Source organism: Chiloscyllium punctatum, chromosome 19 (assembly GCF_047496795.1).
Source record: "Chiloscyllium punctatum isolate Juve2018m chromosome 19, sChiPun1.3, whole genome shotgun sequence".
NCBI lineage: Eukaryota > Metazoa > Chordata > Chondrichthyes > Orectolobiformes > Hemiscylliidae > Chiloscyllium > Chiloscyllium punctatum.
This window is the reverse complement of record NC_092757.1, coordinates 60,907,930-60,919,542: the sequence shown is the minus strand read 5'-3', so window position 1 is coordinate 60,919,542 and position 11,613 is coordinate 60,907,930. Positions and strand designations below refer to the sequence as shown.

The 11,613-nt window shown below is 41.2% G+C and overlaps 1 protein-coding gene across 1 annotated transcript in view; it reads left to right on the top strand.

Moving 5' to 3' along the window:
• The first annotated feature begins 957 nt into the window (after positions 1-957).
• hsf5 (heat shock transcription factor family member 5) overlaps positions 958-11,613 on the top strand; it is a 91,675-nt gene continuing 81,019 nt past the window's right edge. The window contains exons 1-2 of the mRNA XM_072589172.1: positions 958-1,522; positions 10,043-10,456. Coding sequence (XP_072445273.1) covers positions 958-1,522; positions 10,043-10,456 — 979 coding nt within the window. The remainder of the gene's footprint in view (positions 1,523-10,042; positions 10,457-11,613) is intronic.

Genomic DNA, 11,613 nt, shown 5'->3' with positions numbered 1-11,613 from the left:
AATTTTAAGTGACAACTTGAGACATCGTTTTGTTCCCGTTCTCTTAAAAACTGACGTCTGAGATGTCTGGGTTTGTCATCAATTTTGTCTTTCAATCGTCTATTTCTTAAGTTATGGGAACGAACTTCCCATACTCGAACTACACATCGAAATACTTATTATGCGTCTACTTATTACAAATTATCCTGCCATTACAGACAATACAGTAACAAGAGATTGTTCAATGAACATCAGCTATTTGTCCTTGTGGATCCTCAATCGGAAGATACTTTTGTCTAATGTCCACCTCGTGTTGTGTGTTCAGAAGGATACCCTTCTGGTGAAGAAAGTTAAAAATCACACAACACCAGGTTATAGTCCAACAGGTTTAATTGGAAGCTTCTAATTAAACCTGTTGGACTATAACCTGGTGTTGTGTGATTTTTAACCTTGTACACCCCAGTCCAACACCGGCATCTCCAAATCATGACTTCTGGTGAAGGGATGCGACCCATCAACTGGTGCACATGCTCCACCGGTCACTGCACGCACGAGGGATTGGGGGGGGGGGGGGGGGGGGCGTTGAACACCTGGCGCATGCGCTTTGGTGGATGGGGATAACGCAGCTCCCACATGATCGCGCAGCTTTGCCGCCGGGCGCATGCGCTGTGGGCCGAGCTGGTGTTTGGGGGCTGCGTGCGACGGCGCGTGCGGCGGGCGTTTGGACCGCGTGTGCCGGGCGCGAGCGTGAGCTCGGAAACTGATTGGCCGAATTGGAATTTAAACAGCAGTTCGGGAACGCGCACTAACGGTTCCATGGAAGGGATCGATCGGCATCGGAACCCGACAGTGTTTGGCATCGATCGATATCTACGTTAGAAGGAGTGCTCGGTTTCCAACCAGCTCCTCCAGTTCCTCTTTATGCTTCATCAATCAGTCGGATCGATTCCCCCGATGAGCCCCGTAGTGAGCCATGAAATGGAGGAGTTCCTACTCTCCACTCCCATCAATCCCAACAACTTCCCGGCCAAGCTGTGGCGTATTGTCAACAGCCCCCGGTACCGCTCGATCCGCTGGGACCCCCGCGGAGAAGGGCTCATCGTCGACCAGCAACTCTTCGAATCCGAGCTGCTCACCCCCATCAAGAACGTCAGCAACGGGGCCAACCTGGAGCCCGACACCGACTTGCTCTTCAAAACCACCAACTTCACCAGCTTCATCCGCCAGCTTAACCTGTACGGTTTCCGAAAGATGGGGCAGGGCAGCGGCGAGCACCCGGTGCCGGGCGAGTTGGGGGCAGGAGATGGGCTGCTTCACCATTTTCACAACCCCAGCTTCAAGCAGGACCACCCGGAGCTGCTGATCAACATGAAAAGGCTAACCAGCGCCAATAAAGCCAAGCTAGCAGCTGGGCTCCAGGTCAACACCAGACCACCCAACCGTTTCCAGAGATATCTCACCAACTCCATGGACTCCATTGGCCAGACTAAAGGGGACCGACATGGTAGGGATGGAGTCATTGCTACAGACTCTGATAGTTTGGGTAGGATGGGAAATTGTTGTCAACAACAGCTTGTATGTAGATGTCTTTGAAACGCCCCAGGGAACATCCCAGAGAAATTAAGTTGTTCGCCCCACAGAAGATATTAGGACAGATAATTTTGAGAGGACACTATAGGGAGAATGGTGCAGCAGTTCACAAATAAGCAATTGTATATAATCCCTGGCTCTGGTTAGCTAGCTAAGCATGAGGCCAGCAGAGTGCAGTCTCACCAACTGGATGATGGAGAACCATTAACAGAAGATGATATAATCAACTATGTCAAAGATTACAAGCAGCTTAAAAAGGATGGGAAGGAATTATTTACCTTTGTTATGTTCATTAAGCATAATATTGTGATTTTGGTTAATTGCAACAACCCTGGAAACCTAATTGGAGAAATTCAAATATGGAGTTTTTGGCAAGATGATGCACTGCAAAATTGGGAGAGAAAAGGAAGTTTGAAGATGGGCCGTAGTTTACAAAGACAATAGACCCATTGGTTAGTCTTTGAGGAGAGCAGTGACAACAAGATTTGAAGGAGATGGAGCCAGTATATGAAGAAAGAGACCTTTTAATGATAACAGCTGACAAAGGGAATGAAGAAGGGTGTTCAGATGTTTATTGGGACTAGAGTTGAGAGATCAGGAGGTGGGAGTCATGGTCAACATGAACTTTAAAACATCATGAGACATAGGAGAGAAGCCAGTTAAAGGTGTAAGGTCAGGGGTGGAGCAGAGAAATCTATAAAGGAAGTTTAGCCAATCTGGTAGGCTGGGGGAGTGGAAGAAAAAGGCAGAGACAGCTTATTTGATGGTGACAATCTTAGGGACAATTCTATTGACAAGAAAGTAATTTATTTTGAGGTGGCTTTTTGCATTGTGGCTAAGACTATGCTGCAAAGGTTAGCAAGCAAGGGAGGTCAGCTTTGGGATAATAGAATAGAAAATTGGGTTTGCACTCTCGTATAGCAGTTTGATGACTCGATTCCTGAAGAAGGGCTTATGCCCGAAACGTCGATTTTCCTGCTCCCTGCATGCTGCCTGACCTGCTGCGCTTTTCCAGCAACACATTTTCAGACTTAATCATAGGCAACCTAGCCAGAAGGAAGATCAGCTGATTGTATCTGGAGGCAAGGGCTGTTCGTCATGGTGGTGTAAGTGTGCACCTTGCCTAATTTGTGGCATGTGCTCAGATGAGTACAGTAGAGCTTCTCCAGAGAGACGAGGCATTAGGTCTATTGATTATGATCTCCAAACTCACTTACATTTTCGTGAAAGCATGAGTCTTTTGTTCTGAAGACAAGGAAGTTCAGTGAGAAGAAACTTCTAGTTTGTGAAAAAGCCTGATCTAACATCAATCAGCCAACCGATTGGCTGCCAGAAGGCTTTCTATCAGAATACGAATCTGGCCTAGGAAGTCTTGCCAGTCAGAGGCCAGCATCTTCAGAACAAAGTCTGTGGCTAATGTCAGGTTAGGACAACATTGTTGGTATCCCCAGGTGGAAGATCAGAGATGAGAAAGTTAAATGTTGGGAGTTTAAATTTCTGGGGATGTGAGAGACAGGCAGGAGGTCAGAAGCAAGGTAAGGGGCTTGGTCTCTGAGGCCACACACCTGCTCTTGGCTGAACCTGATGATATTGCAAAATTAGTGCAGATTGAGGGAACACTCCAAACTAATAGCCTATCCATCCTGGTTTACCAGTCAGACAATCTGTGACTCTATGACTCTATTTTTCATATCTATAATCTAAGATAATTGCAGCTCAATATGTAGCTAATGCATCACTGAAGGATCTTAATTGATGGTGGTTTGGAAGTATTTGCCGTGAGCATTCCCATCCAGACCTTAATTTCTGAGGTGGTGGGACAAGGGTATGTATCTCCCTGGTGATAACCCATCCAATTATTTGCCCTTCCCAACACCCCTACCACTTCCACAGAGAGAAGAATCCTGATCATGGCTTTTGTTATACGTATATGATCCTACATCAATGCAACATGTTGAGTTATATGGCTAGCAGATATTCTTTATTGCCCAATGTCCACCTATCAATTTTCCAGTAGTTCTAATGCAGATGGGACAGTGGACTCCCTGAATATCAGTTATGTTCAGCATGGACTGGTTGGAATGAAGGTTGTAAAAACAATGTCTGCAGATGCTGGAAACCAGATTCTGGATTAGTGGTGCTGGAAGAACAGCAGTTCAGGCAGCATCCAAGTAGCTTCGAAATCGATGTTTTGGGCAAAAGCCCTTCATCAGGAATAAAGATGAAGGGCTTTTGCCTGAAACGTCGATTTCGAAGCTACTTGGATGCTGCCTGAACTGCTGTGCTCTTTCAGCACCACTAATCCAGAATCTGGTTGGAATGAAGGGTCTGTTTCAATGCTGTCTAACTCTATGATACCAGGCATTGACCTGCATGGTTCCCTGATTAAGTTACACATCAAATGAATATTAAAGAAGTGACACATTTGTAGGATAACAATCTCAACTTTTACATTTAAAGTAGTGCCCCAGCCCAAAAGGGTTGCCTACAATCCTGATGCAGTATGTGCTTTCTCTCTGAATACAAAGCCTCAATGGACTTCCTTATGTCCAGTGGAAAAGAACTGGGAGGTTTTGAAATTCTCACTTGCTCCAGCTGGATGAAGCCCAACACACAAAGATTAACAGACAAGATCACCTTTCCAGCCACTGGTTATCCCTTCTTGAACTCCACTGTGGCTGAAGCTTTGAAGCTCCAGTGGGTGGTAGATTTCAGTGAACACCTCTCACAGTTGACAACCTGATGCATGATTTTGTGCTGAGGTGAAGGAGAAAAATTGCTCCCTCAATACCCTTACATTTATATAGTCCATTACAGAGCGCCTTTCCCTCCTTCTCCTTTTTTGAGCAGTTTTTCCTTTTCTATATCACCTGTGTGTCATCCTCCCTGCCAAGCAGCAAGGTAAAGGAAATAGAAATTATGTCCACGAAGACTGAGCACCCTGTGATGGGCATGAGAGGAGTAGGTGAGATGAAGACTCAAGGTAGGTAGTCAGCATCTCTGAGATAAGTAGACAAAGTAAGGATCCTCGCAGTAGACAACCAGTGGCAGATCTCCATGGGACTTGGAAGAAATAGAACAAAAAAGAATAAGATTTTTCTAGTTTATACCCAAGTAGCAGCAAGAATAAAATAAAAGCAAAGGATCAATACTGCATTTAATTAAGGTATGCCTGGGGAGCTCAGCCTTGTAATTTGCCCATCTGTCCTATGAGAAATCCTCGATGTTTGATGGGATGCAATGGCCAGAGACCCAGGTAATGTTCTTGGGATCGGTTTCAAATCCCACTGTGGCAGATAGTCGAAAAAGAAATCAATAAAAATCTGGAATTAAGAAAATCCACTATCAATCATTGGAAAAACCCATCTGGTTCACTAATGTCATTTATGGAAGGAAACTGCCATTCTAACCTCATCTTGCTTACATGTGACCTCAGATGTACAGCAATGTGGTTGACTCCTAACTGCCCTCTAGGCAATTAAGGAGTGGCAGTAAATGCTAACCTAGCCAGTAATGCCTTTATCCCAAGAATGATTTTTTTAAAAGTGTATTGGAGATGCCACTCTATGGCAACTCAAAATGCAGGTTTTGGAGCTTGAGAGGCAGCTGGGGACACAACATACATTTGTGAGGCTGCGAGTTTTGTGAATAGCACATTTCAGGATGCAATTAACCTGCAGCTTAAGGAATTGCAGGGATTGAGAGAATGGTTAATGACCAGATAGAAGATCAGAACCAGACAGACACTGAGGGATTCACCGTTTTGCATCTTATTTGCGAATCATTTTTCAGCCTTGTAAAACAATGTGAATGACAGTTCCTATGTAAAGCCAGCTAGAGTCAAGGCCATGGCACTCTGAGGGTCAAACTGCTCGGGGGGAAGAAGAAATTAGAAAAAGCAAGAGTGTTCAGGGATTTATTAGTGAGAGGAGTAGACAGGCACTTCTGCAGCCAAAGAACTGTCGCCTAGGTGGTATGTTGTCTTCAAATTGCCAACTTTAAGAATATCACAGAATGAATTTGGGGTATTTTGAAGGGGGAGGTGAGTAGCCAGAGGCCATGGACCATTCTGGGACCATTGACATGGGATGAAATAGAAATCCAGACCTAGAAGCACACTTGAGAGAATTAGGTACGAAATTGAAAAGCAAGAGCTCAAAGGTAATCATATCTGTGTTACTCCAGATTCCACACAGTAATGAGCAAAAGAATGGAATGAGAAAGCAGATAAATTTGGCTGGAGAGATAGTGCAAGAGAGGGAATTTTATATTCCTTAGACATTGAGATTTTTTCTGGTGGAGGTGGGATCTGTATAAATTGGATAAATCAGGCAATATCTGACAGGAAAAGGACTAATATCCTAATGGATAGGTTTGCCAGTGCTGTTGGGCAGGTTTAAACTAGATTGGCAGGGGGATGGGATTCACAATGTAGTTCAGAGGGGAGAGAAGCTAAGGTGGAATTAGAAGTTAAAATGGGAGTAAGTGAATTTGGAAGACAGGCTAACATATGAGAGAAATGAGTTTAGCAAGGCTAAATAGAATGTGTGTTGAATATAATTTTATAAGAGTCCAAGGAATAAGATAGATGAACTGAGAGCAAAGATAAGCATGTGGAATATTCTATCATATTCCAAGAAATGACATCACCAACCCAAAGAAAGCCAAGCATATAAATAGAAAGCAGGAATTTTCAGCATTGCTTCACATGAGGTCCACTGAAGATGTTACCTAGAAAGGTAACAAAACATCTGGAAATGAACCTGTCAGCTCAGCAAGCAAACGTACATCCAAAACCTCAACCTGAGCTACAAATCTTCTCAAAACTCACTATGTAATCAAATTTCAGAGAAGTGTAAGAATTGTAGGGAATTTTAACTACCCAGATATTAACTGTATGACCTATAAGGTACAAGTTAGGGAGGAAATAACATTTTTAATTTACATATAGGTGAACATTTTAGTTGGTGTGTAGAAAGTCCATCAAGGGTGGAGACAGTTCTGAACATAATCAGAAATGAGCCCAGGCAGGTAGAAGGTGAAATAGTAGAGGAATATGTTGGAGATGATGACCTTTCATCACATAAATTTAAGTTAAATGTGATAATGGATTAGGATGGTCAAAAATAAAAGTTCTAAAATAGCAAAAGGCTGGTTTTGCTAAGATAATATAAGAACCATGAACTTTTATTTTTATATCTTTAAAAAAAAACCTATGGAATGAGAAAGAACTGTTTTTAAAAACATGTATTTTCCAGAAAGGTTTTTTTTGCTTTAAAATACAGCCAGTCAGAATTCTGATTTTGTGGCAGATGATCAGGAGCTGAAGAATTGTTTACAAATGAAGTAGATAAATTCTTAGCCACCTGAGGAGATAGGAACTCTAAACTAATAAAGAGACATAGACACAGAGAAAGAAAAACAGATAAGTATGTCCAGCTGTTCTCTGCAGTAAAAAAAGATTAAGCTTGAAACTTGAATTCCTGCAGCAATTATTTTAAAACGTAACTTTTGAATTAATAAATAGGACTCATTTTATAAGTGAACCATTTACTCTATGCTTCTTACATTCCTTTGTGGAACCCTTCAGATAAACACAACAGAAGGTTCCCCATGGTAGGCTTATGCAGAAAGTCAGGAGGCATGGGATAGAGGGAAATTTGGCCAATTGGATAGAAAACTGGCTAACCGGTCAAAGGCAGAGAGTGGTGGTAGGTGGTAAATATTCAGCCTGGAGCCCAGTTACAAGTGGAGTTCCGCAGGGATCAGTTCTGGGTCCTCTGCTGTTTGTAATTTTTATTAATGACTTAGATGAGGGAGTCGAAGGGTGGGTCAGTAAATTTGCAGATGATACGAAGATAGGTTGAGTTGTGGACAGTGAGGAGGGCTGTTGTCGGCTGCAGAGGGACTTAGATATGATGCAGAGCTGGGCTGAGGAGTGGCAGATGGAGTTCAACCCTGCCAAGTGTGAGGTTGTCCATTTTGGAAGAACAAATAAGAATGCGGAATACAGGGTTAATGGTAGGGTTCTTAGTCAGGTGGAGGAACAGAGGGATCTTGGGGTCTATGTACATAGATCTTTGAAGGTTGCCACTCAGGTGGATAGAGTTTGTAAGAAGGCCTATGGAGTATTATCGTTCATTAGCAGAGGGATTGAATTCAAGAGTCGTGAAGTGATGTTGCAGCTGTACAGGACTTTGGTTAGGCCACAGTTGGAGTACTGTGTGCAGTTCTGGTCGCCTCACTTTAGGAAAGATGTGGAAGCTTTGGAGAGGGTGCAGAGAAGATTTACCAGGACGTTGCCTGGAATGGAGAGTAGGTCGTACGAGGATAGGTTGAGAGTTCTCGGCCTTTTCTCGTTGGAACGGCGAAGGATGAGGGGTGACTTGATAGAGGTTTATAAGATGATCAGAGGAATAGATAGAGTAGACAGTCAGAAACTTTTTCCCTGGGTACAACAGAGTGTTACAAGGGGACATAAATTTAAGGTGAAGGGTGGAAGGTATAGGGGAGATGTCAGGGGTGGGTTCTTTACCCAGAGAGTGGTGGGGGCATGGAATGCACTGCCCATGGGAGTGGTAGAGTCAGAATCATTGGCGACCTTTAAGCGGCATTTGGATAGGTACATGGATGGGTGCTTAATCTAGGTTAGAAGTTCGGCACAACATCGTGGCCGAAGGGCCTGTTCTGTGCTGTATTGTTCTATGTTCTATGTTCTAGAAGACCATTGGCCTGGCTAAGAAGAATCATCTCAATATTAGAACCAGGAAGTAAAGACTACTGAACTGACTTTCCAGTTAGTCCAGTGGAGCTAATTGAATAATTACCAGCAGAACTACCCTGAAATTAGTTATAAAGTCATAGAGATGTACAGCAAGAAACAGACCCTTTCGTCCAACTTATCCATGCCGACCAGATATCCTAAATTAATCTAGTCCCATTTGCCAGCACTTGGCCCACACCTCTCTAAACCCTTCCTATTCATAAATGCATCCAGATGCCTTTTGAATGTTGTAATTGTCCCAGGCTCCACTCCTTCCTCTGATAGCTCATTACATAAATGCACCACTCTCTCTAAAAAATGACCTTTTTTTAATAGTTCTGGTGAGGATCTTTATTGCTGATTAATAAATGTTGAGTTGTGTAAGGTTAAGAAAGGACATTAGCTGCAACATTCAGATTGAGAATAGCACAGATAGCATCAAACCAATGTTACACACTTGCTGTCATCACAATTTGCCCATTCAACATACTGTCAGTTTCCCTCATATTACCATCCTTACCACATTTGTACCTTGTGTTGTCAGAAGGAGAACTATGTAGACATCACTTTGGACTGAAAATGACATTAGTAACTGAAAATACAGTCAAATTTTGGAGCCAAATCTTTTAGCCACCCTTTACAAGGCAAATAACAGGCAATTTGCAATGCTGATCAGACTTAGTAAGTTTGAAATTCTCACCCCTTCTTCTCAGTTGAGATTCAGCATCATAGTGACTGTCTGGGCATGAAAGAATGATAGTTTACTGGCCTCTACAAGTACACAGGGGCATTAATGGGATCCAAACTAGCTAAATGACCTAGACTTGAAGACCAAAACATTTAAAGATCAGCCTTCTTTCTCATGTGAGTAAAAAGCTATGTCCTGGATTTGGGAGAACTAAACAACATGATCCTACCCCAAACACCACACCAGAGTTATCAGCTGATGATTTCAGTGTTACTTCCAAAATGTCTATGCACACTTGCCTGAAGTAATTGAGATTCCTCAGTGATTTCAGCTGAATCATTCTTGTACCAAGACTGTATAAAAACACTAAATATTTTGGGGCCATGATCTCCAAAGATTGTAATTTTCATTAACTTTTCTAATGCAGAATACAGAACCATATGTAATTTTATTGCACTGTATCTGAAATTAAAGGCAAAATCCCTGTGTTTCCCAATCCCATGTTTAATTTAGTTATGACACTAGTTATATAAAATACTGTGGACCTGTCAGTGCTTAGTGGATGTAAAATGAGATGCTAAAATATCTCTGATTTTAGGGTTGTCACAAAAGCGGAATCTTCAATCAACAGTCATAAATTCCATTTTGAAATATATGGATCAGTCAATGATAGACCTTTATAGCTTCTCTATAAAGCTAAAATCTATCAAATTTTATGGCAGTCCACATGATTTAGCATTCTGCTTACTCCTGACACTTTAGTGAATTGAATTGTTGATTATTTTAATGGTAGAAAGTATTTAACACAATATAGTATAATCTAGAAATTAAATGAGTATGTTTGTAAATGAATGCTTAATACCTCTGTACTCTATTGTCAGTTATTTCAGTACAGATATTAATCCATTTATGACTTCATTGACATAGTGAAGATGGAATGTTAAAATTCAGCAATGATTTCTTATTTGTCTGTAAGTATTGGGCAACCATATAATATGTCTCCTTTGTTATGCTTTATTCAGGACCTGTGACAGTTGGACAACTTCAACGAACATTTCGCAGAGATAGCTTGTCCCCATACCCATTTATGTCACCTTCCCACAATCAAAGTCCCTTACATACAGTATCAATTAAAAGTTTGTCAAGTTCTAATACTGGAGGTCTAGATCGAACCCCTATTCCACCACGTACATGGCATAGCTCAATTGGACTGGTAGCTGGACAGATGGATACAACCTCTTCATCTCCATTTACTGAGAAAGCAATTCCATTTTCTGTCATACAACGATTTCCAACTGAAGTCACCTATACACTGCAACCTAATCCAAATAATGTCCATGTTCAGCAAGGATCACAAGAGATTGGAGCTACTGGTCAGAAATATGCTGGTTACCTTACCTCTCCACCACAGTATCATCAAGCTTTCTATCCAACAGGTACATGTTTTTGATTCCTTGGTTATTTTGTTTTTATTTCAGTTTTCACTCATTTCATTTTTAAATGTGTTCTTGGGGTCCCCAGCAACATCTAGCATTCTGACAGAGAATGATCAGTAACCTCATTAAGAACTAGATCATATACGTTTTGACTCTATAACAAGTTTTATACAGAATCCATTATTTTGGTTTCTATGTTCATGTGAGATAGATGTCTTAAAGTAAATTTAAATTGCACTGATTCCTGCTGATGGATGATATTTAGCTCAGAATGCTCAATGAAACTAGCAAATAGATTTAAAAGACATTGACAGATATTATGAGGAAATCATTGGGTTCAGAGACATACTGGTAATTTGACTGCAGGCTATCATTGTTATCCACGTTGAAAAAGAGTGACAAAAGGAAATTTTATCTAAATTCCATCCAAAATAATGGAATTTGTTTATTGGAATAAATTTGAGGAATGTGGATATAACGTAGTGTACAGGAATTAGTATGGCTTCAGAAGAGACAATCTCCTGGATTGGTCAGCTTAACATCTTTAATGATATGATATCTGTGAAGCAATACCAAGTTGTGCCTAATCAAGAAAAAATAATAAGATATTATCCAAAGTGTGAAGCTTTAAAGACAATCCTGGAAGTGGATTAAAAACCTGGCTGAAGAATAGAAAACAATGTCTACTTCTTTGAGATGTTAGGCCAGGGCGAAGACCATTAATAAGCAGAATAACTTGGTGATTGGAATTACTTTTTTTTAACAATGTTAGTGACTTGATTAGAAATTCAAATAGATTGGTCTAATTTGCGAATGATATCAAACTAGGAGGATCAATGGAATAAAAGAATAGATAGATCATTCAGCTGCTAGGTCTGTTCCACTATTTAGTTTGATCATTGCTGATCTGTGCCTCAACTCAGTTTACCCACCTTTAATTCCTTCATAGATTTAGACAAGAAAAATCTAAACATCTAAGCTTTGAAAATGTGAATTAATCAAACAACTACAAACATTACATTATTCCTTGACTGAAAGAAATGCTTCTGAATTTCATGTCATAATGGCTTAACTCCAGTGGGAATGAAGGTGGCCATTCAGAATAGAAAATTAATTGATCTTAATGTAGCAATGGGTAGAGAGTAATTTAAAGATGT